The sequence below is a fragment of the Pleurodeles waltl genome, chromosome 9 (genome assembly GCF_031143425.1).
Source record: "Pleurodeles waltl isolate 20211129_DDA chromosome 9, aPleWal1.hap1.20221129, whole genome shotgun sequence".
Taxonomy (NCBI): Eukaryota; Metazoa; Chordata; class Amphibia; order Caudata; family Salamandridae; genus Pleurodeles; species Pleurodeles waltl.
Genome location: NC_090448.1, coordinates 1175589210 through 1175614350, shown reverse-complemented (window position 1 = coordinate 1175614350; position 25141 = coordinate 1175589210). Strand labels below are relative to the sequence as shown.

Sequence of the window (25141 nt, the reverse complement as noted above, 5' to 3'; positions counted from 1 at the left end):
CCGTAATGGGAGCCGGGAACGAATGATAGCCCTGAGGAGCCGGAGCCGGACTTGACTCCTGCGTGCCTAGATGCGCCGGAGAAGCCTGTTGACTTTGAGGCTCCACAACCTCGAAGACCGACGGCGCCAGGGACGTCTGCGGAGTCACTGGTTGTGTAGACGTCGGGCTGACTTCCCACGACTTACGGCGTTGAGTCGACGGAGACCTCGACTCCGACCGGCTTCTGGACCGACGCCTGGAGTCACAATGACGCCGTTTCTTGTGACTCGACTTCCCCGAAGACGATCCATGGTGCCGCTTTCTCTCTTTCTTCGACTTGGCTAAGAACAACTTAGCCTCACGTTCCTTCAAGGCCTTCAGATTCATCTTTTGGCATGAACCACATTCCTGGACGTCATGATCCGAACTCAGGCACCAAAGGCAGTCATTGTGGGGGTCAGTCACCGACATCCGACCCCGCATTCTCTGCAGGGTTTAAAACCTGACTTTCTTTGGAGCCGACATGCTGACAAAAACACAAAGTATCCCTTCCGAAGAGCGAACAACACAGGTAGCTAGAAAGTAACCGTTATCGAAGGCACGGAAAAAAGGGAATTGACATCAGCACACCGGCGAGGGCCTCTTATTGCCACAATGACGTCAGGCGGAGCCGCGTGGAGTTGGGCAATTGTGACGTCCTCGCCGACGTGCAGAGCTAGAGAGAAGTTTCCGTCGAATGCTACGCATGGAGGAGAATTCATTAGGTGAGGAATCCACAGGTAGTTGTATCCATCAGAAGGTAGCCTACAAAACTGAAAAGTTCCATCAGGAGTTACAAAAGCAGTTAAATGTCTAGAGTTAACATCCAGTTCCACTTGATGGTAAGCAGACCTTAAGTCCAGTTTAGTGAACCAGCCAAACAAACCAATTTTCGTAATTAAGTCATGAATTCTTGGTAGGGGAAACTACCCAAATTGCCTCATTTGGGCTTCTCAGATCCACACACATTCTTAAATATCCTGTTTTCTTCCTTGTAAGGACAATGGGAGACAACCATAAAATCGCTTCTACCTTCTCTATTATGCCTTGCTCACACATGTCCCTCAATAATTTAGATAAATCTGTTCTAACACTTAAATTTACAAGAACCACACCTTGTTTCAATTTTATAGTATTCATAAAATCAATTATTTTTCCAAATTTTTCTTGAAAAAACTTGTTGATTTTTTGATGCCACAAGTACATTTGATCAGTAACAGTCTTGACACAATTAGAAGAAAAAAAAGTCTGATAGAAACAGGTTTTTCCCATCCAGGTTTGATAATCAACTTAAACTCGGCTTGATGAACTAGTCCCAAGACATTAGTCCCTTTCTTTGCCACATAAACCTTTTCTTGAATAGTCTCATCAAAGACACACAATGAGGCCCAAAAATAGCCAATTAAATCAATTTTGCTGCCCTCAAAAGCAACAGTAGAGACATCTGGAGGAAGCAGGTTTTTGGAAGCCCAGAATTCTTTAAATTTGTCTTGCAACACAATAGTAACGCGAGCTCCTGTGTCTACTAAAAGTTTCGCCAATACCCCTTCTATTGATACATCAATGTCAGGATCTATCATAACTTTGCTCAATGAGGTTGCTGCATCTTTAACTACTAACACAAATTCATTGTTGCCATGTTCTGCTTGACATATCTTCATTAAGTACACAACGAATATTATTATTTTTTTTGCACTTTTAAAAAGCCTTGAGAAATGTCCCATTTTACCACAGTTCCTACACTGTTGATTTACAGCAGGGCAGTTTTTGAAAGAAGAAACATGAGCTAAAGAACCACATCTATAACAGGTAGTCTTTTGATTGTGTTTAGCCGACAGTGTTTCTCAAACTCGAAGGACCTTCTTGTTTTTTTTCATAATGCAACATTTTCCTGTTATCACTACTTTTCACACTGGTAACTGCCCCTGAGATTGTTGTATTAGACAACGATACCTCTAACTGTTTTGCATCTTCCAACGAAGATTCAATACTTTTTGCTATGTCAATAGCTTTGTCTAATAGAGGGTCTTTGCATGTTAACAATTTCTCTTGAATTTTTCTCGATTAACATCTAGCTACTAATTGATCTCTAATAAATTGAGAAGTAAAATTGTCAAATTCACATTTTGCAGCCAGAACTTCAGCGCTGTAATAAACGTATCAATACTTTCATTGGGATTTTGTGATCTAGTAAAGAATTTATATCTGCGTACAACAATATTATCTGTTTTAGTAAAATGTTTATCCAATTGTGCCACTGCTATTTCAAATTCATCCAGTTCTTCTTCTTCACCCATCTCGTAAGCTGGCGAATGATCAAAAATGTTCTGACCTTTAATTCCCAAGTAATAGTACATTAAACTTTTCTTCCTTTCCTGTCTGAATTTATGTCCATCAATAGCTCCCAGATAAGCTTTAAAAGATCGTACCCACAGTTTCCATTCTAGTGGAGGAACTCCAGAATCTTGTAAAAAAGGTGCTGGTGGCAATATATTCTGATAATGGACAATAAATTTTAATACAACAAAGCTATCTAAAATAATAAAAATCAAAATGTGAACTGTTAAAAAAACAATTTTTCTTCAACTGAAGAGCAAAAAAGAAATAGAGAATAAATGTGCCTGTAAATAAATATGCCAAAATAAAACCTTGTATTTCTTGTTTCTTCCCAATTTAAGATGGCCGAACTGCAAAAAAAAAAAAAAAAAAAAGTAAACAAAGTCCACTTTCTATGTTGTTGAACTGGGACCGGAACAGCACACAAGAAAAAAAACAAAGGAAAACAAAGTGGTTTCAAAGTTATGCATGGTCACAGTGAGTATTCTTAAATTCCTCAAGTGCACTCAATGCTTCACAAGCGTTGAAACTGATGCGCAATAACGTTGTAGAAATGTCTGACAAGCCTTGCCTCGTGCTTTTGTTTCATAGAGTGCAGTAGGTTACAAGCGCATAGAAAAGTGTATGAGCTTAGCCTCATGCGCACAGAACACGATGCACGAGCGTCACTTGAGGGAAAAGGAAAACAGTAGCCGAAGTATATGAAAAGATAAAACAACAAACATTTGAAAATTGTCTTTGTGCCCCTAGTGAACACTCACAATACCAGGCACAACCATCAGTCAAATTCAAAGTTCACGGTTCGTTAACGTCGAACGATCTCCTCAAATGCCTGAAATAACTCAATCGTGGCTTGTCAATCTTCATTAAAGCCGAAACCAAACTCCTTAGTTTCCGATTTATGCTCGGTTTCCGATTTATCCTCATCGCCACTTGAAGAGGCACACACACAGTGTAATGTGTTTCTAAATATTTATTGGAGAGAAACAACAGCAACCTTCATGTTGAAAGGGGCACAGAGAGAGTGACACACGTAAGCCCCATGGAACATCATGACATCACAAACACCCGATGTCATAAGGTCCCAGGAGGCCTTCATAACATCATCACCACAGTGCCTTTCCCAGAAGATGGCCGACAGATGTTGAGAACAGCATCTGTTTCTATTCTTGGTTCTGCTTGTTTTCCGAACGTATAGTAACATAACAACTTTGCACACAGTTGGATTGCTCACTCTTCGCACTGCCTGATTCTGAAAAGGATGAGGAGACAGCTGTACCAAGCTCACAGTGGGAAAGCATCAGCAAGAATGAGGCACGTGAGCTCCTTGGAGTAAATCACATGATGATTGCAAGGGCAGCAAGCACGTGACTGATGCAAGGGTAAGGCGCGTGGAAACCACTGTGTTTACTTTTAAAATCACTGTTAGATACTCATAACAGTCTATTATTCCACTGACTAACTTCAAGATCACCACTGACACGCTAAGTAAAATGCGTTGATCCTCAACATGAGCCTGTGATTCACACACTAGTGTTGTCTTATTTATGCAAGATCAACCCCTGAAAAAAGGTGGCAGCAATCCTCACCTCGGCGTTAGGATGGTCCCAGCGCATCCACTATAAAACATCATTTCTTCCAGTTTACCTCGTCAACAGTATAACAAGGTTGGCTCTTCTTCCAAATCAAGGTTGCATACACTATAGTGGTTTCTTTTGATTTATTATGCGATCCAGCTAACAGGAAGCATCCCAACCCCCTCCTTCAAGCTGCGTATGCATTAAGCGCGGGGGTCAGAGGGCAGATGAAGAGCATTGGGGGCTTGCGCAGCTTTTAAAGACGAGTCGGCTAATGCTTGGCGGTTTTGAGTGCCATGTTGTCATCTTGTCCAGATCGATGAGTAGGTGTCCTCCATTAAGAGGTGCAAGTGGTGAGGCAACTACAACTAAAAAATACTACTATTGGTACACCTAGCATTCTGCTACCAGGCCATCTGAGTAAATATGGGTTGGTGCGGGCTTTTATCAATTTGATGAAGTTAAATAGGCTTGAGTTCAACAGCACAAAAAGGACTGAGAGAAAACAAAAGTGAGCAAAAAATCTCTTTTTGCCAACAGGGTCTGGAGAGGTCTAAAACATGGCTGCCACTGGCCACCATACTCACCACTCACCTATAAGCATTGTAATACGGAGGAAAATCGGAAACCCGATGGCGGGGAAAAGTATATACTGTGCTCTCAGAAGTTGTTATTGTGCTCGGAGGAGTTGTTATTGTGGCCTCAGGACTTGTTATTGAGGTTTGAGGAGTTATTGTGTTCTCAGAGTTGTTATCATGCTCTAAGGAGTTGTCATTGTGCTCCAAAGAGTTGTTATGCTTCAAGGAGTTGTTATCAAAGTCTGAGGAGTTGTTATTGTGATCTAAGGAGTTGTTATTGTGGTCTCAGGACTTGTTATTGAGGTATCAGGAGTTGTTATTGTGTTCTCAGGAGTTGTTATCGAGGTCTGAAGAGTTGTTATCATGCTCTAAGGAGTTGTTATTGATCTCCAAAGAGTTGTTATTATGCTTCAAGGAGTTGTTATCAAAGTCTGAGGAGTTGTTATTGTGATCTGAGGAGTAATTGTGATCTAAAGAGTTATCATGAGCTGAAGAGTTGTTATTGTGCGATAAAGCAGTTGCTATCATGATCTGAGGGTCAGAGTTGTTATTTTGATCGGAGGACTTGAAATTGTGCTCCAAGGAGTTTTTATTGTGATCTCAGGAGGTGCTATTGTGGTCATAGTTGTTATTGTGCTCTAAGGAGGTGCTATTGTGATCTGAAGATCAGGTATTGTGCTCTAAGGAGTTGTTTTTGTGATCTAAGCAGTTGTTTTTGTGTTCTGAGGATTTTTTGTGATCTATAGAATTATCGTGATCTGAGGAGTTGGTACTGTGCTCTAAGAAGCTTCTATCATGATCTGAGTTGTTGTTATCGTGGTCTGAGTTGTTGTTATCATGGTCGGAGTAGTTACTGTGATCTGAGGACTTGTTATTGTGCTCTTAGGAGTTATCGTGAACTCAGGAGCTGCTATTGTGGTCTTAAAATCTGTTCATATGCTCTTATCGTTATTTGAGGAATTATTAGGTGTGAGGAGTTGTTACTGTGGTCAGAGTTGCTATTGTGCTCTGAGGAGTTGTTATTGTGGTTAGAGTTGTTATCGTGCTCTGAGGAGTTGTTATTGTGTTCTCTCGAGTTATTGTGCTCTGAGAAGTTGTTTTCGTAATTGTGCTCTCAGGAGTTGTTATTATGGTCTGAGGAGTTGTTGTGCTCTAAGGAGTGGTTATCATACTCTAAGGAGTTGTTATTTTCGTCTGACGAGTTATTGTGCTCTCAGGAGTAGTTATGGTGGTCCGAGGAGTTGTTATTGTGCTCCGAGGAGTTGTTATCGTGCTCTGAGGAGTTATTATCGTGCCCTGAGGAGTTGTTCTTGTGGTCATAGTAGCTGTTCTTGTATCTGGAGTAGTTGTTATTGTGCTCCAAGGAGTTATTATCGTGCTCTGAGGAGTTATTGTGGACTGAGGATTTGTTCCTGTGCTCTCAGGAGTTGTTATTGTGCTCTAAGGAGTTATCGTACTCTGAGGAGTTGTTATTTTGGTCTGAGGAGTTGTTATTGTGCTCTGAGGGATTGTTATGGTGGTCTGAGGAGCTGTTATCGTGCTCTGAGGAGTTATCGTACTCTGAGGAGTTATTATCGTGCTCTGAGGAGTTACAGTCGAATGACGAGTTGTTCTTGTGCTCGGAGGAGTTATTGTGCTCTGAGGAATTGTAATCGTCAACTGAGGAGTTATTGTGGACTGAGGAGATGTTATTGTGCTTTGAGAAGTTATTATCGTGCTCTGAGGAGTTATTGTCGAATGAAGAGTTACTGTGCTCCGAGGAGTTGTTCCTGTGCTCTGAGGAGCTTGTATTGTGCTCCGAGGAGTTGTTCTTGTGCTCTGAGGAGTTGTTATTGTGCTCTGAGGAGTTGTTGTTGTGGGCAAATGAGTTGTACTTGTGCTCTGAGGAGTTATCGTGCTCTTAGGAGTTGTTAATGTGGTTTGAGGAGTGGTTAATGTGGTCTGAGGAGTTGTTATCGTGCTCTTAGGAGTTGTTAATGTGGTCTGAGGAGTTGTTCTTGTGCTCTGAGGAGTTATTATTGTGCTCTGAGGAGTTGTTCTTGTGCTCTGAGGAGTTGTTCTTGTGCTCCGAGGAGTTGTTCTTGTGCTCCGAGGAGTTGTTCTTGTGCTCCGAGGAGCATATATTGTGCTCCGAGAAGTTTTTATCGTGCTCTGAGGGGTTGTTCTTGTGCTCTGAGGAGTTCTTATTATGGTCTCAGGAGTTATTACTGTGCTCTGAAGAGATATTATCGTGCTCTGAGGAGTTGTTATCGTGCTCCAAGGAGTTGTTATCGTGCTCTGAGGAGTTGTTATCGTGCTCTGAGGAGTTGTTATTGTGGACAAAGGAGTTGTACTTGTGCTCTGAGGAGCTTGTATTGTGATCCGAGGAGTTGTTATCGTGCTCAGAGGAGTTGCTGTTGTGGGCCGATGAGTCGTTGTGGACAGAGTAGTTGGTATCGTGCTCTGAGGAGTTATTGTAGACAAAAGAGTTGTACTTGTGCTCTTAGGAGTTATAATTGTGCTCTGAGGAGTTGTTATTGTGGACAGAGGAGGTGTTATTGTGGACAGAGGAGGTGTTATCGTGCACAGAGGAGTTGTTATCGTGCACAGAGGAGTTATTAAGCTCCAAGGAGTTGTATTCCTGGTTTTAGGAGTTGTTGCTGGGGTCTGACGAGTTATCTGGGTATGAGGAGCTACTAGGATATTATTATGGTCTAATTTTGTGCAGTGAGGAGCTGTTGCTATGATCTGGGAGAGGAAGGTGTGGTCATTGGGGTGTTGCAGGCTGAAGCTGTTGCTGTGACTTGTGTGGTTTTTATCAGTCTGAGCAGTTGCTACCATGACCTGATGGTGGGAGATTGTGACACAGGGTTATTTCAATAGTCGAGCTATATTAAAGGACCTGTGGGTTTGTTCCCAGGGTCTGAGCATGTCCGTCATACATACTGGATAAACAGTCATACTGAGGGTCTGGCCCTCTCTTCTAGCTCATGAAGCTCATTCCTTCAGACTCCAGGACCTGTGAAATAATTAAACACAAAAGGGGACCGCTCTCAGTAGTTTATGGAGGCGTAAAGCTCCAGACATTCTGGTAGAAGAAATTTTTTATTGGCCAAAAGTAGATACTTGAATTGTCCCTCTTGGGCTCACGTGTGGTGTATGAGCCCTGTGTGAGGTACGAGGCCAGTGCTGTTAGGTCTATACTAGGTCCTTAACAGTCACATGTGCCGGGAGTATCTGGTCACCATGAGAGGGTCCTCCTGTGAGAGAGATCTCAGGGAGCTTTCTGTTGCCACAAGGGGCTACTCCTGGGGCAAAGATCTCGGCTGAGAAGAGTGTTTGCTTCGACTCCGAGTGAGGCCTTCTTGGTGTATCTTCAACATAACCAGAACTAATCCTTGGAAGACGCAAGTCAACATGCTGCATGTCCAGTCTCCATCTCTGCTCCCATTATACTGTATTTAACACTAGTAACACGAACAGGTTCCACAGCATCTCCAGAGATAAAGCACCAAAAGTTTGAAGACCCCACAGTCTGAAGACCCCTGCTCTAGACTGATCAGTGCAAAAGTCTCCTTCTACCATTACAGAATGAGGTGAAAATGTTGCTTTTATCACCCTCAACCTCAAAGTCCTGTTGTAAATGGAGGAATTAGGTCTTATCTTGATTATGCAAATTCTTGCACTCTGGATTTTCCTGCTCAATCCGAAAACCTCATGGAGTTCGGAATATGGCTTTACTTCTTTTTCATAATTTCCTGAAATTTGACGACGTTTCTGAAACACCCAAGAAGCTTCCCTGGCTCCTGGGTGCCAGGCCTATCCACGCCAAGGGGCCCTTCTTTCCATGAACAAAGCAGTTCATAGAACTGGCTGTTACATCTTTCAGGGTAAATTGACCAGATAGGTCCTGAAGAGTTCGCTCAGCTCTCTGTTCTGAGATTCCCTCGCGCTCCATGTGGCAGTTGCTCCTTTACTGCTATCACACCTACTCTTTGGAATAAATTTCTCCACAACTGTGCCAATTGAGAAGTACTGCCCTCCTCAGGGGTACTCAAAACACACCTGTTCTTTTGAATATTCTCTTGGCTTGGAGTGAATTCAGATCCTAGTGCCACAAAGCTTCTTTCCTCTGCATGTTATAAGGACTAACGTTGTGTAGTCAATCATTCCTGGTCCAGGTCTTTTTCAGAAGAACAAGAGCCCCTGTATATATTGTAGCTGCAATAGTTCACGCTCCTGCTTCACAAACATGTGCATCCAGGGTTCAAGCAGAAACCGCTTCAAGAATAGCACAAAGCATTGTGGAAATGTGTAAAGGAAGAGGCAGGAGCTCCTCACAGTTCAACATGACCCAATCGCAACACAACACATGCTTCATTCAAATCATCACTGCTCCTCGGCTTGCTCCATCGTGGTGTATGTTGGGAACAATGCAGTGCGTGACTGTGGAGCTGGTAGCACATATATGGTGTCTGTCCTGTTGTCTGATTGCCAAAGACGCATTGCTTTGTGGGACAATAAAAAAAACCACTAAGGTTTTGATGACAAGGTAGACTGGTCCCTGACACCTTCTCCTACTTTCACAAATAGCTGTGTGATGCCCCGAAGGAGTGAGAGCCATCTCTAGAGATCAGTGACTGAAAGAGAGGCCTACTTCCATCACAGATGTCTCGATTCATTGAGAGTGGATTTGTAAACTATATTTGTGCCACTGCCTGGGCGACCAACAAAACATGACATCATTGGCCAGAGAAGGAGGACATTCATAAGTGTCTGTGTGATCACTTGAGCTGGTCCATCTTCTCAGAATTGCCATGATGACAGTACTGAGCTCCCATGAAGGGGGTGACGACAGCAGCGTAACACAAGGCAGGCCGATCTACTCTTCTGCTGTCAGGGCATCAAAGTTCCAAAAATGTAATCTCTCACCGCCACATACGCAGGGTGTTAGTCTGGCTTGCGTCTGAGCCACAACCATACTAGGGCTCCCCATAATGGTGCTCGTCTGCCTTCCAGAGCCTGAAAGGGGTGGAACCCCTGCTTAAAATTTCACCTACAGGCAGGAGCACTAAGTAACTACAACCCGCCTGCAGAGAGATGCCAGAGTGGTCCCTGATACTCACTTTCAAGGGACACCCAAGAGGGCGCACCAATGGCACACAGTCAACGCGCATCCTTACAGCTCCTCCCCCTCTGCACCCGCGTCTGTAATAACAGGTGGCAGCACAGGGACAAAGTGTTTCCTCATTTGCATGGAGACGACTCCCTCCCCCATATATTATTAAAGAAATGACTGTACATTTATGTTAGAATTTCATTGTTATTTCTAAAACATGTAAACGTTCTGAGCGTAGTAAAACTAGTTTTGACATTTAAAAGTGTAATGTTCTGTACAGCGGAGACTGGTCTTGTTTATTTCTGGGTGTATAAAATGAAGCATTATCGGGCAGAAATGGTGTGTTCTATTTATTGACGAATTACTCTTAATCCTGGTGTCCGTGGTTATTCCACGGCCAGCGCTAGATATCCATGGATGGACCAGTTGTTTTGTCATGATTACAGTCACACTGGCCTAGAACTTTTAGACCACACCAGTCCTCTTTCAGGCTCTGATCCAACGTGTTTCAAACATGCACCCGTCATACCCTCTGCAAGAGAACAAAAGCACTACAAATGCACTTTCTCATTACAGGTGACAAGGACATTTTATAATAATTACAATTTGTATACAAAGCATTAGAACAAAAAATGAAACATCATCAGTTTATGCATCAGAAACTTGAAATAGTGAATCTAGACATTCAAACCTGTGACCGGTGCACTCCCACGGGTCCCTTAGTGGACTCTCCATTGACAGAGTGGTCACCACAACCAGAGGAGTTATGTGGTCTGACCATTCAAGAGGAAAAGATAAGGGTCCACATCCTGTCCCTTACTGCTCCTTCAGTGACCACCCTCTCATGCCGGCCAACTGGCTGAGCTCTTTCTTCCTAGGCACCCAACCTCCTCTGCAGACCACTTACTGTAACTCTGTGACAAGGTGGGAAAAAGAGCCTTCCCACAGTCCTGGCCACAGCAGACATGAGCCTGGCCTCCAGCTCTACAAAAACCCTCACAAGCCCCCTTCTTGTTTTCAGTTTCACAAAGGAGCTTCCAAGCCAGCAAGGTGCTGTGGCATCAATGCGCTTTATGGGGACCCAGGCTACCCCATCCATCTGGAGGCAAGGACACCACCTTATTCAGGACAACCTCCGTACAACCTCTGCAGCAATCTTCAGGTAAGCCTTGGCCTGAAATGATAAAACAATGGGGGAAACTGCTTAGTCTGCACCTTTGCTCAATCTTATTTACTTATATATCCTCATTGAGACAAGAGGATCCACACAACCCCCATCATAGGACACAACTGCCCTTTCTATCACCATCATTTTCACTTTTCCATTCCCCTGTTTTTCCCCTCAGTTTTAGTCAAGCTCCATGTTTAGGTTTTCCGTTCTATTATTCTGTTATACCTTGTCTTTTCCGTATATGGTTTTATTTCTTCTAATTTTTTTCCATATATTGTTCAATTTACAATTTAGTTGGTTATATTTCCCACATTTTGTATTTAATTTCCTTTATCCTTCTTTTGTCTGCATAATTATTTAGTAGTTCATTGCTTTACCCCCCCACACTGTCTACATTGCTACCTTCTTTTGGTGCCTTTTCCCTTTATTTGTATTCTCTATTGATTTACCTTATTTTGCATTGTTCCTGTTCTCTTTGATTTTAGACTCATTGTATTCTAATGTTTTCTATTGATGTAATTCCCTCTTCCTTGTCATCGCCTTCTGATCTGTAATTCCTCCACATAGTAAATATGATCTATCCCCTACAGGGCTTAATACTGGAGTTCAGCATAGTTCTAGACGATCCTAATTGCTATTTCAAAGACAGAGATACAGGGACAGAGACAAAGTTCCCCTTGCCATACATTATATGGGTTTTGCAAGTCACAGAGGAGTTCCATAACTATATAAAGGAACGAGGCCACAGGCCGAGTTCCTTTATAAGATTTTGCAACTGTGAGGTGGCTTGCAATATCCTTATCATGTATGCCAGAGAGTACTTCATCCTCTATAATACATGGTCACACCATCACCTGTCTTACAAACCACTTAAAACCTTGGTGCGTAGCTCTTTGATCTGAAAGAGTGAGCATGGTTGCAAAGAAGTAAAATACAAATAAAAGTTACACTTCAAAATTAAACACATCGGAAACATGCCAGTTGTTTGTGGCAACAAGTCAGGTGTTTTTTTTTATTTTTTTTTTTTTAAAAAGCTGCACTAGCTCAGAATGTGTAGAAACATGCAGAAAGATTCTAACTTTCCTCTATCTAATAAGTGCAAAAAATAAACATGTTCTCTCTGTTTCTCATTGTAAGCTAATTAAAGCAGAAGAAATAAAAGCAAACTTCTGTTTTCTTTGGTTTAAACATCTGCTTCAGTTATGCTCTGTGGCCTCACCTGCCTTTCACTGCTGCGGGTTCTGGCAGCAAGCATTGTGACGGCCGAACTCAACAATAATAACGTATATATAGCCAAGCTCTGACTTTATTTAAAAAAAATAAAAAATCAGCCACTGAGTACCTCACAAGTCACAGATTATAAAGAAATTAGAGACGTGAATTTGTACAGGGATTACAGAATCCCTAATATTATCATGGTATTAGCACACATTTAAACAATCTTGTAATAAAGACAACATTCAGTAGCTAATGGAACTATTATTTTGATTTTGTGAAGAGTAATTGTGAACCTCATAACAGCATCTGGGGTTGGGGGATCAGGGTGTGCAGTGTACAACATTGCATCTCACCACAACTGCCCCTAAAACCAGAGGGTTCCCATCATTCTAACACAAATAAATTTACACAAGTCGCTATCAACAAGATGTCCAATAATTTAGTGTAACACAGTCTCCTAAGTGAGTGACTGCACTGGTGTCTCTCACACTACCTGGCTGCGCCCCTTTCTGTGAGTCTTATAAAGCTCCTACCCAAAAAGACTAGTCCTTAGCTTTGCGCTGAAGTCTTTTACATGTCGGGGAGAGCAGCTGTCCAGTAGAAGCAACACACAACGGCCTGTTTTGAGGAGGACAGTCGGCCATGGCTGCTAAAACAGGATATAAACATCCTCAAAAGAGCTCTATTCTTCTTCTGTAGATAGTGAAATGGGGAGTAGACTGTACTTCTGGAGAAAGATTATATGGGCCAGACTGTAATCCTGAGGAAAGACTGCACGGGCCAGAGTGCACCCTGACAAAAGACTGCACGGGCAGACTAATCCTGAGGAAAGACTGCACAGCCAGAATGACTGCATGGGACAGTGTGCCCCAGTGCTTAATTTGAAAATAAAAAGGTGCCGGTGCCCAAAGTCCTCCTCTTAAACATGCGGTTGCTGCAATTAAATGTGTGAACATGGAATACTGAGGCGGCGTAATCCCGAAGCCATCTCGGGCCTCTTCAATCCATATAAAGCCACTCCCTGCCCCTTTAATCACTCTTGCAGCTTTCTCCCTTTGTGACGCTTTTTCGTTTTTCTCTTCAGTCGTCTTTCCCAGCTGTGTCTTTTGCTCGCAACAAAATGCTTGAGGCAGAAGAATAAGCCCCGGCCCTCAAAAATAAGTGCCGGTGCTCGGCACTGAAAACATCAAGCACAAATTAAGCACTGGTGTGCCCTGAGGAAAGATTGCAGGGGCCAGAGGGCACCCCTGAGGAAAGACTGCATGGGACAGTGTGCCCTGAAGAAAGATTGCAGGGGCCAGAGTGCACCCCTGAGGAAAGACTGCATGGGACAGTGTGCCCTGATGAAAGACTGCACGGGACAGTGTGCCCTGAGGAAAGACTGCACGGGACAGTGTGCCCTGAAGAAAGACTGCACGGGACAGTGTGCCCTGAGGAAAGACTGCACGGGACAGTGTGCCCTGAGGAAAGACTGCACGGGACAGTGTGCCCTGAGGAAAGACTGCACGGGACAGTGTGCCCTGAAGAAAGACTGCACGGGACAGTGTGCCCTGAGGAAAGACTGCACGGGACAGTGTGCCCTGAAGAAAGACTGCACGGGACAGCGTGCCCTGAGGAAAGACTGCAGGGGACAGCGTGCCCTGAGGAAAGACTGCACGGGACAGTGTGCCCTGAGGAAAGACTGCATGGGACAGTGTGCCCTGAGGAAAGACTGCATGGGACAGGACCTCCTGAGGAAAGACTGCAGGGGCCAGAGGGCACCCCTGATGAAAGACTGCATGGGACAGTGTGCCCTGAGGAAAGACTGCATGGGACAGTGTGCCCTGAGGAAAGACTGCACGGGACAGTGTGCCCTGATGAAAGACTGCACGAGACAGTGTGCCCTGAGGAAAGACTGCACGGGACAGTGTGCCCTGAGGAAAGACTGCACGGGACAGTGTGCCCTGAGGAAAGACTGCATGGGACCGTGTGCCCTGAAGAAAGACTGCACGGGACAGTGTGCCCTGAAGAAAGACTGCATGGGACAGTGTGTCCTGAAGAAAGATTGCAGGGGCCAGAGTGCACCCCTGAGGAAAGACTGCATGGGACAGTGTGCCCTGAGGAAAGACTGCATGGGACAGTGTGCCCTGATGAAAGACTGCATGGGACAGGACCTCCTGAGGAAAGACTGCAGGGGCCAGAGGGCACCCCTGAGGAAAGACTGCACGAGACAGTGTGCCCTGAGGAAAGACTGCATGGGACAGTGTGCCCTGAGGAAAGACTGCATGGGACAGTGTGCCCTGATGAAAGACTGCATGGGACAGTGTGCCCTGAGGAAAGACTGCATGGGACAGTGTGCCCTGAGGAAAGACTGCATGGGACAGTGTGCCCTGAAGAAAGACTGCATGGGACAGTGTGCCCTGAAGAAAGACTGCATGGGACAGTGTGCCCTGAAGAAAGATTGCAGGGGCCAGAGTGCACCCCTGAGGAAAGACTGCATGGGACAGTGTGCCCTGAGGAAAGACTGCATGGGACAGTGTGCCCTGATGAAAGACTGCATGGGACAGGACCTCCTGAGGAAAGACTGCAGGGGCCAGAGGGCACCCCTGAGGAAAGACTGCACGGGACAGGGTGCCCTGAGGAAAGACTGCACGGGACAGGGTGCCCTGAGGAAAGACTGCACGGGACAGTGTGCCCTGATGAAAGACTGCATGGGACAGTGTGCCCTGAGGAAAGACTGCATGGGACAGTGTGCCCTGAAGAAAGATTGCAGGGGCCAGAGTGCACCCCTGAGGAAAGACTGCATGGGACAGTGTGCCCTGATGAAAGACTGCACGGGACAGTGTGCCCTGAGGAAAGACTGCATGGGACAGTGTGCCCTGAGGAAAGACTGCATGGGACAGTGTGCCCTGAAGAAAGACTGCATGGGACAGTGTGCCCTGAGGAAAGACTGCATGGGACAGTGTGCCCTGAAGAAAGATTGCAGGGGCCAGAGTGCACCCCTGAGGAAAGACTGCATGGGATAGTGTGCCCTGATGAAAGACTGCACGGGACAGTGTGCCCTGAGGAAAGACTGCATGGGACAGTGTGCCCTGAGGAAAGACTGCATGGGACAGTGTGCCCTGAAGAAAGACTGCATGGGACAGTGTGCCCTGAGGAAAGACTGCATGGGACAGTGTGCCCTGATGAAAGACTGCATGGGACAGGACCTCCTGAGGAAAGACTGCAGGGGCCAGAGGGCACCCCTGAGGAAAGACTGCACAGGACAGTGTGCCCTGAGGAAAGACTGCATGGGACAGTGTGCCCTGAGGAAAGACTGCATGGGACAGTGTGCCCTGATGAAAGACTGCATGGGACAGGACCTCCTGAGGAAAGACTGCAGGGGCCAGAGTGCACCCCTGAGGAAAGACTGCATGGGACAGTGTGCCCTGATGAAAGACTGCATGGGACAGTGTGCCCTGAGGAAAGACTGCATGGGACAGTGTGCCCTGAGGAAAGACTGCATGGGACAGTGTGCCCTGAGGAAAGACTGCATGGGACAGTGTGCCCTGAAGAAAGATTGCAGGGGCCAGAGTGCACCCCTGAGGAAAGACTGCATGGGACAGTGTGCCCTGATGAAAGACTGCACGGGACAGTGTGCCCTGAGGAAAGACTGCATGGGACAGTGTGCCCTGAGGAAAGACTGCATGGGACAGTGTGCCCTGAAGAAAGATTGCAGGGGCCAGAGTGCACCCCTGAGGAAAGACTGCATGGGACAGTGTGCCCTGATGAAAGACTGCACGGGACAGTGTGCCCTGAGGAAAGACTGCATGGGACAGTGTGCCCTGAGGAAAGACTGCATGGGACAGTGTGCCCTGAAGAAAGACTGCATGGGACAGTGTGCCCTGAGGAAAGACTGCATGGGACAGTGTGCCCTGATGAAAGACTGCATGGGACAGGACCTCCTGAGGAAAGACTGCAGGGGCCAGAAGGCACCCCTGAGGAAAGACTGCACAGGACAGTGTGCCCTGAGGAAAGACTGCATGGTACAGTGTGCCCTGATGAAAGACTGCATGGGACAGGACCTCCTGAGGAAAGACTGCAGGGGCCAGAGTGCACCCCTGAGGAAAGACTGCATGGGACAGTGTGCCCTGATGAAAGACTGCATGGGACAGTGTGCCCTGAGGAAAGACTGCATGGGACAGTGTGCCCTGAGGAAAGACTGCATGGGACAGTGTGCCCTGATGAAAGACTGCACGGGACAGTGTGCCCTGAAGAAAGACTGCATGGGACAGTGTGCCCTGAGGAAAGACTGCAGGGGACAGCGTGCCCTGAGGAAAGACTGCATGGGACAGTGTGCCCTGATGAAAGACTGCATGGGACAGAGTGCCCTGATGAAAGACTGCATGGGACAGTGTGCCCTGAGGAAAGACTGCATGGGACAGTGTGCCCTGAGGAAAGACTGCATGGGACAGTGTGCCCTGATGAAAGACTGCATGGGACAGTGTGCCCTGAGGAAAGACTGCATGGGACAGTGTGCCCTGAGGAAAGACTGCATGGGACAGTGTGCCCTGAGGAAAGACTGCATGGGACAGTGTGCCCTGAAGAAAGACTGCACAGGCCAGAGCGTACCATCTAGGAAAGATTGCACGGGACAGTGTCCTCTAAGGAAAGACTGCACGAGACAGAAACATACCACAGCACACTCAACAATAAATGCAATAGTGCATATGACAGTCTTAGTCAAATAAAGTTCCGTAGATCAAGGTTCCAAGATTTGCTTTGAAGATTTATTGAAAGCCAAGTCCAGCTGCACATATTCTTCTGAATATGTGAACTTCCAAGAAACTGACAACAGCCAATATGTGTTTCATCACATACGGTGACTTTCTCAAGGCTAGACTAGTAGTAGAGGGACGTAGAAGTTTCGTAAAAACGTCCTATGTAGTGAGATGCAATACAACTCCACAATTTAAGTCAAGCTGTGTGAATCAAACAGCAGTGCCTAGGAGTGTACGGGGAGCAGAAAGTAACAAATGCCATGGTGTGTATGGAAGCAATGCTGCTGGAAAGGTAGTTTGGTAGTAAACAGAGTGATAATCTGAGTAGAAGCAGTCTTTTTGGAAGAACGTCCAGTAACCTGCCATAAATCAATCAGTAAAATGTGAAAGTGGAGTAGGCTGTGATAAGCCAAAGTCATGGAAACATGCGGGAAAGGTGGCATCCTGTTTTCAGAATAGAGTCTCCATTCTAATAGAATACCTCTGTCCAGCATTGCCAAAACTCACAGACTCAACATTATATCCATCGCTGACGGCACATAACACATCCTCTCTGAAGATACCACCAATACCAAGACCCCCTTCCACAACTGCAGGACAGACATTGACAACTGGATGAAGGACAACTGCCTGAAGCTCAACATGGAGAAGACAACGGTACTGACCTTCGGAAACAAAAGCTCCCCATGGGATGCATCCTGGTGGCCCTCAAACCTTGGACCTATTCCTACCCGCACTGACCATGCTAGGAACCTAGGCATCATTCTGGATAACAATCTAATCATGATGACTTAGGTCACCTCTGACTCCTCCTTCTTCTTCTTTACTGTCCGCATGCTTCCTAAGATATTCAAATGGCTACCCCAAAGATCAATATGCATCATCACCCCGGTCCTTATCTCTGGGCGACTGGACTATGGCAATGCTCTCTATGCAGGGATCGCAGCTCACCTCCTTCTGTGACTACAGACCATAAAGAACGCCACAGCCAGATTCGTCCTGGGTCTCCTTAGACAAGCCCACATCACCCCTCTACCTCAGGGAACTCACCTTGCTCCCTGTCAGTTTACACCCCTGACCTGTGCATACAAGGCCCTACACTACTATGGACCTGCCTACTTGAACCACTGCCTGAACTTCCATCAGCCTGCCTGAGACCTCTGCTTCCCTTTCTCTAACACTCAGCACCCACTTCTGATACAGCCGATGCAAAGGTCACTCCTTCTTCTACCTAGCAGCGAAGACATGGAACAAGCTATACTTTTATCTCCAGACATCCCCATCTCTTCCAGAGTTCTGAAAGTACCCAAGACCTGGCTAATCAACTGCACTGTGTCAGCACCTGGATACCCTCACAGGTGACAAGAAGTACTCTACGAATCTATTGACTGATTGAGCCCGTGTTCACTCCCCTGTAACTACCTGCCCGTGAGGGAGTGTTGGACTGCTTGGAGCACGCTATTCCCTACAGTCACGCACTGAAGGGGCACTTGGCCCAGTTGCTCAGAATCCATAGTAGGTCAATCCACAGGATATCAGGAGTAAAAGGTCTCAACCCCCAGAGGTGGGCGCAGTAACCTCAGCCTACATTGCGGCCCTCTGAAAGGGGTGCTGACAAGGGTAGATGCATACATACATATAACTGAATAAGATTCACTAGACCTCACATGCAGGTGCAGGTACAAATATAAGAGTGGTTAATCAAATTATTAAGATCATTTCTTTAAATGTTGGGATCATTTCAGTTTACTGCATGAAGGGAAGGGTTATTTCAAGTAACCTTTGCTCTTTGTTCTAGTTCAGAGTTCTATGGAATACTCTCAAGTCAGGAGAGTGATCCTGAGTGTACAGAATGGCTTGTTAGGAAATAATTCTTTTCTTTCGTCCCTTTCTTGAATACAAGATAAGAAGCTGCTGTTCAAAGGGCTGTGGGAATGCAGGTCCATATATCTGGGACAGCACTCGAGAACAAATGTCAGCGTTTTATGTTTCTAGAATTCTTACATTTCTAGAGTCAGTGCTTCTTCGCTCCTTGAATAGCCATCTTTACTTGGGGTGTTTAATTTGTGTGCAGGGTACATGGAGAGCGACTTTGAAGAGCCTTATATTTAATGCACGTAGTCCTAAGAATACATTGTCTGCTCACTAGAACCAGTTCAGAGGTTTCAGAACAGATGAGAGGTAATCCGTCTTCTTTGTATTAGAGATCTCGCTGCTGCCTTCAAGGGAGAAAGGCTTGGCTCAGACATACCTGTGAGCAGTGCAATCCTATAGTCTAGTCAAGAAAGAACTAGGGCCTTTACTAAGGTCTAAAGGTCTTGAGTTGGGACCAAGTACATTTGGTTGTGTATGGTATGGAGTTGCCATTGAGCATTCTTGGCTGTGTAACTTTTTTGACCATGAAGAAAGTATTTAACTCCAGAGCAAACCCCAGAAAGTTCATTTTTTTTCTATCATTGCTCGCTTGTTAATGAGAGCGTTTGAATCCAGGATCAGATTGTAAACAAGGCTGCTGCTGTTATTAGATGTGAAGAGTAGAGACGATATTTTGTCTGGTTTTGTATTTAGGAATTCATTGCAGAGCTAAGAATGAGTCCTTGTGATTACTTTCTTCAGTATTTTCCAATCTTGTTCAGAACTTATTTTTAGATACAGGTCTCTCATCAGTATATTGCAACTCAAACCAATGCTTCTCAATTCTTCATATAGAAATTCCACTTAAAGATTTAAGAGGGTTGGAGCCATCAGATAACTCTTGATCAAACCGGGGCCTCAGTTGGCTAGAAAGTGTGTAAAGGTAGTTGACTGCCTTATCCTAAGCACGGCCAGCGCCCCAGCACGACCAGAGCCCCAGTCCCCAAGCAAGACCAGGGCCCAGCCCCCCAAGCACGACCAGAACCTCAGCCTCTGCTTCCTTGCAGCAGGCAATACAGGCGCTATCAAGAGGCTCAGTTTCCAAGCAGTGCTTAGCATTAGCAGTTTAGCCTTCTTCTAAGTGCTTCCACACTTTGAAATAATGGCCTTTGCCTCCCCACTCACTGTACTGTGACTGCCGCTCCCTGTAAAATGATGGAGCGTGATTCAATCCCTCACCTTTTCATTGTCCACCTAGTGGGACAGTGCACAAAAGAAGTCACAAATACACATAGCAACAAATTCTAATGAGCAGAGCTGCGTCTGCTGGGACCCTCTGTTGCAATGTGTGCTGCCATGTTAACTCTGCCAACACCAGGCTTGTGAGGTGTGTGCACCGCAGCAGAGGCTAAAACAGCTGGTGCAAAGTACATGAAGGGGTGGGCAGGTGCTTGTCTGTCTCAGCACCACTGTAAATACAGCAGGCCTACAACCATCACCAAACTTACATCATCTACTTGTTCTATCCCACATGCTCTTCTCCTCAATATCTCAGACTATGGCTAGGAGTAAGGCCTTTACCTTCCTCCCTCAATCCTGGAATGGCTGGAGCCCCAGGTCAGCAGACCATATATGTGCCCCACAGCCCAGATCTGTATAGTAAGGCCTTTTCTAATCCCTGCAGAGCTCTGGTTTCCCCCTGATAAGGTGTACTGCTGTCCACTATGGGGCACTCATGAGTGAGCAGCTTTTCTACCCCTTTCCCTGGTTTAGGATTAGTCCAGGCCAACCAGTGAACAGTCAAGGTTATGTAAAGTGGACTGGGCACCAGGTGTGCTGCTTCATCGCCCTGGCATCACAATGATGTAGGGGAGCTCTGTCTGAGAGGAGAATAATAATTGGCGGGAGCGGTCTGGTAGGAATGCTAGCCCACATTAAAGGTGTCCATCCTAGACTTCAGAGTGCCATCCTGAAAGGGAAGGGGAGGGAGGACGGCCAGATACACCTCTCTGGTGTGGACGGTGCCATCTGCCATCCCATGACCTGTGGTCACATTTGAAGGATGTGTAGAACTGCTTTCAGCATCCATTAGTGCTGCCTGCACTGGCTGTATGAAGACATCTTCTTAAACTGTAAGACTCTGTCATTTTACCAATATTGGGGGGGATTTGGGGGGGGGGGGTCCACAGAGTTTCAAGGCCCACCTGACCTTGCATTAGGTTGGCAAGGGGAATGGCTACACATCCTACATTTTTCTACTCACTGCTTAGAGAGGGATCTAAGTTAAAAAATCTTCATATCCACATTCTACCTTCATGGGGCTCTGCCACTTGCTATAATGTATTCCTGATCAAGCAGTCAGACAGGCCCTCATTAAGTGACATCACAGAGTAATAGTACAAACAAGTGGACTGTGGGGTCAGTTTCTTACCTCATTACTGTCAGGCTGGGACACCACCACAGGCCGGCCCTGGTCTGATGTCTCCCTTATGGTGAGGTGCAAAGGAATGTCTCCTGCAAGGACAAGGGTTGAGGTGGTGAGTTTGGGAATGTCTCAGATCAGTCATGCCATGGGCAGTAAGGCACAGCAGACAAGTGGCAATTGCACTACCAATACATACTGGGTGCTGCTCTTCAACATGAGTCCAAGACACAAGGGTCGCAAGGATAAGTAGGGACCAAGGGTATTATATATTTTTAAGGGAACAGAGGTCTCTAACTTACAATGAAAAAGAAAATATACTGGGACCCAAAAAATAATGCCTAGGTGATCTTGAACTTGCAGTTAAAATCATGTTTATTATACAATATCAAATTCAGAATAAATGTTCAGGGGAAACAAAACTTGTATCAAAACAAACATAGGCAGAAAATTGTGTGACACAATAAACAATTCCAAGTCACAGCTTCACAAACATTGCTACGCGCTTTGTCAAATTACAATCAAAATCCAGTGTCAAGGTGCTTATAGTCGACGATGTTTCGATCCTATGTACGTAAAAGGATCATCATCAGGACAACATGAGCCTAGCTCATGGAGATAGCTATGCATTGTACTTTTAATACTGTCATAAAATAAGGGATAGCTGATGTGTAAGCGGTCTGTGCATGCACTGATTGCCTTTCACCTTCTTAGTTCTCGCTGACATTCCAAATTCTGAGGTCTCACCTCTGTGTTAGTGAATGCATTCTTTGTATAATGTACCTAATGTGACCACAGTTGGGGAACAGAGAGGATACATATGTTACCTGTCAAGGAATGGGGTCAGCTGGATCTCAGCAGCTCCCTGTGTCTCTCCACTAATCTACCTTTGGCCTCCGCACATCTGTTCAAGTAGTATGTTTCAGATAAAGAAGTAACGTATAAACACAATCAAACAAAGGAGGAAAAAATACCATCAAGCCAAACCCAATGCAAAAGTATTTATCATTATGTTATAAACACAAACTTAAACTGTGAGTAAACTGCACTTTACCCCTGTATTGTACAACTTGTTTTGTCAGTGTTACTTAGTCGGATGTCAATAACTAAGGTCTTTTCAATCACTGAGGCCCAGATGCAGCATCATACGCTTCATTCAGGTCAGAATTTGAGCCCCGTAAGATTTATTCCACATGACATCCCTGGAATCATCTCATACAGATGTAGGTTCTGCTGTAAGGACCATGAGCTCTTCTACTTCACAGAAAGAAGCCGTCCCTTAGAACCACTCTCAACTCAGACCAAGATGTTCAAACCAGACCACAGCAGACCCACATTTCACTAGAAGTAAAACCACTCAGGCCACCTGCCAGGTAAGCCACTCTAGTGAATCCTCTTCAGGTGAACTTGCTGGAGGTAAGTAACCAGCTTATAAAGCGCTTGAATGCCTGAGGACGTCTCAACACTAGTGTTCCCAACACAAATGCAATGGCCAGTAATCTTTAATTAGAGGCCTGAGAGAAGAACCAGGTTTGTATCCCTTTCCTAAAGAGAAGCAGATTGGCCTGAGATCTTAGTGCCCAGGACCGCAGGTTCCATGGTTTAGAGGCACAGAAAGAGACGCTCCTGCCACCCATCTCGCCTTCTTTATTCTGGAAACAGCAACTAATTTAGCCGAGCCAGATCTAAGTGTACTACCTGGTACGTACCAAATGAACATCTTTTGAAAGTACTCAGGACCTGTCCAATGGAGGGCTCTATGGACCACACAAAGAGCTTTAAAATGTATCCTTTCCCAGACCGGGAGCCAATGAAGGCTTCGAATGGACTGAGACTCAGATGTACATTCTGGACTTTTCAAAAGCTGCCTGGCGGCTGTGTTTTGAAGAGACTGAAGTTCATGTAATAACCGGTGCTGGGAGCCGAAATATAAGGCATCGCAGTAGTCAATTTTTGGGATGACTAATGCAGCAATGACAGTCTTTTGAAGATCTGGAGGAATGAATAGGAAGATTCTTTTTTTGTTACATTTTAAGTAGAAAAAAGCATAGGAGGGCTTGGGTGGTTTAGAATAATGGCTGGTATTTGGCTCAATACCTTCAGCATGCAACTTATTTCACTTGCATTTAGTTAGGGCTTTTTAAAAACAGACCAAATTTTTGCAGAAACCCTGTGACTTTGTTCATTTATTGGTAGTCAATTCAAACCTCGTACCAACATCTACTGGTTCTCACCTCTATTCATTCCTCAGCTGTTGATTAAAGACTTATACTGACACCTGCTGTGCTCACTGTAGATCATTCTTCGATAGTTTATTAAAGACTCACACTAACCCCTGCTGGGCTCACCTTGGATCATTCTTCCATAGGCGAGTAAAGACTCATACTAACACCTGCTGTAACTCACCTTGGATCGTTCTTTGATAGTCGAGTAAAGACTAATACTGACACCTGCTGGGCTCACCTTAGATCATTCTTCGATAGTTTATTAAAGACTCACACTAACCTCTGCTGGACTCACCTTGGATCATTCTTCTATAGTCGAGTAAAGACTCATACTAACACCTGCTGGGACTCACCTTGGTTCCTTCTTAGCTTGTCGATTAATGACTCATACTAACACTTGCTGTAACTCACCTGGGATCTTTCTTCGATAGTCAATTAAAGACTCATACTAACACCTGCTGGGACTCACCTTGGTTCATTCTTAGCTTGTCGATTAATGACTCATACTAACACTTGCTGTAACTCACCTGGGATCTTTCTTCGATAGTCGATTAAAGACTCGTACTAACACCTGCTGGGACTCACCTTGGTTCATTCTTAGCTTGTCGATTAATGACTCATACTAACACTTGCTGTAACTCACCTTGGATCTTTCTTCGATAGTCGATTAAAGACTCATATTAACACCTGCTGGGACTCACCTTGGTTCATTCTTCGCCAGTCAATTAAAGACTCATACTAACACTTGCTGTAACTCACCTTGGATCTTTCTTCGATAGTCGATTAAAGACTCATACTAACACCTGCTGGGACTCACCTTGGTTCATTCTTCACCAATCGATTAAAGACTGCTGGGGCTCATTTGGTTCATTCGTCAGTAGTCGGTTAAACCCTCATGCAAACACCAGCTGGGGCTCACCTTGGTTCATTGTTGTGTAGCTGGTTAAAACCTCAAATTAACACCTACTACGTCTCACCTTGGATCACTCTTTGGTAGTCAATTAAAAACTCATACTAACACCTACTGAGTCTCACCTGTGTTCATTCTTTGGTAGTGTATTAAAGACTCATACTAACACCTGTTGGGGGCCTACCTTGTTTCATTCTTTGGTAGTCAATTCAAACCTCATGTTAGCACCTACTGTATCTCACGTTGGATCATTCTTCGGTAGTCAACAAAAAGCTCATACCAACACCTACTGGGGCTCACCTTGGATCATTCTTCGATAGTTGATTAAAGACTCATACTGATGCCTGCTTGGACTCACCTTGGATCATCCTTCGTTAGTCGATTAAAGACTCATACTAACACCTGCTGGGACTCACCTTAGTTCATTCCTCGCTAGTCGATTAAAACCTCATACTAACACCTACAGGGTCTCACTTTGGATCAGTCTTTGGTAGGCAACTAAATCCTCATTCTAACACCTAATTCGTCTCATCTTGGATCATTCTTTGGTGGTCGAGTAAAACCTCATACTAACACCTACTGGGTCTCACCTTCGATCATTCATAGGTAGTCGATTAAAACTTCATAATGATACTTACTGGGTCTCACCGTTGGTCATTCTTTGGTGGCTGAGTAAAACCTCATACTAACACCTATTGTGGGTCTCAGTTTTATTGCTTTTTCTTTGATCTATTAAAACCTCATACTAACACCTACTGGGTCTCACCTTTGTTGTTTTTTCGGAAGTCGATTATAACCTTGTACCAACACCTACTGAGTCTCACCTTTGTTGTTTCTTTAGAAGTCGATTAACACTTCATACTAAAACCTACTGGGTCTCATCTTTGTTGTTTCTTCATTGGTCAATTAAAAGCTCATACTAACAAGTGTGTCTCACCTTTGTTGTTTGTTTGTTGGTCGATTAAAACCTCATACTAACTCTTAATGGATCTC

General features: G+C 45.1%; 1 protein-coding gene across 2 annotated transcripts in view; it reads right to left on the bottom strand.

Moving 5' to 3' along the window:
- Window positions 1-10172: 10172 nt before the first annotated feature.
- NUBPL (NUBP iron-sulfur cluster assembly factor, mitochondrial) overlaps window positions 10173-25141 on the bottom strand; it is a 78786-nt gene continuing 63817 nt past the window's right edge. Inside the window, exons 10-11 of one of the 2 annotated variants that reach the window (XM_069209091.1) lie at window positions 21023-21105; window positions 10173-10783 (exon numbers count right to left, since the gene is read on the bottom strand). In XM_069209091.1, coding sequence (XP_069065192.1) covers window positions 10733-10783; window positions 21023-21105 — 134 coding nt within the window. In that variant the 3' untranslated portion in view covers window positions 10173-10732. The remainder of the gene's footprint in view (window positions 10784-21022; window positions 21106-25141) is intronic. The other variant, XM_069209092.1, reaches the window with a different exon arrangement.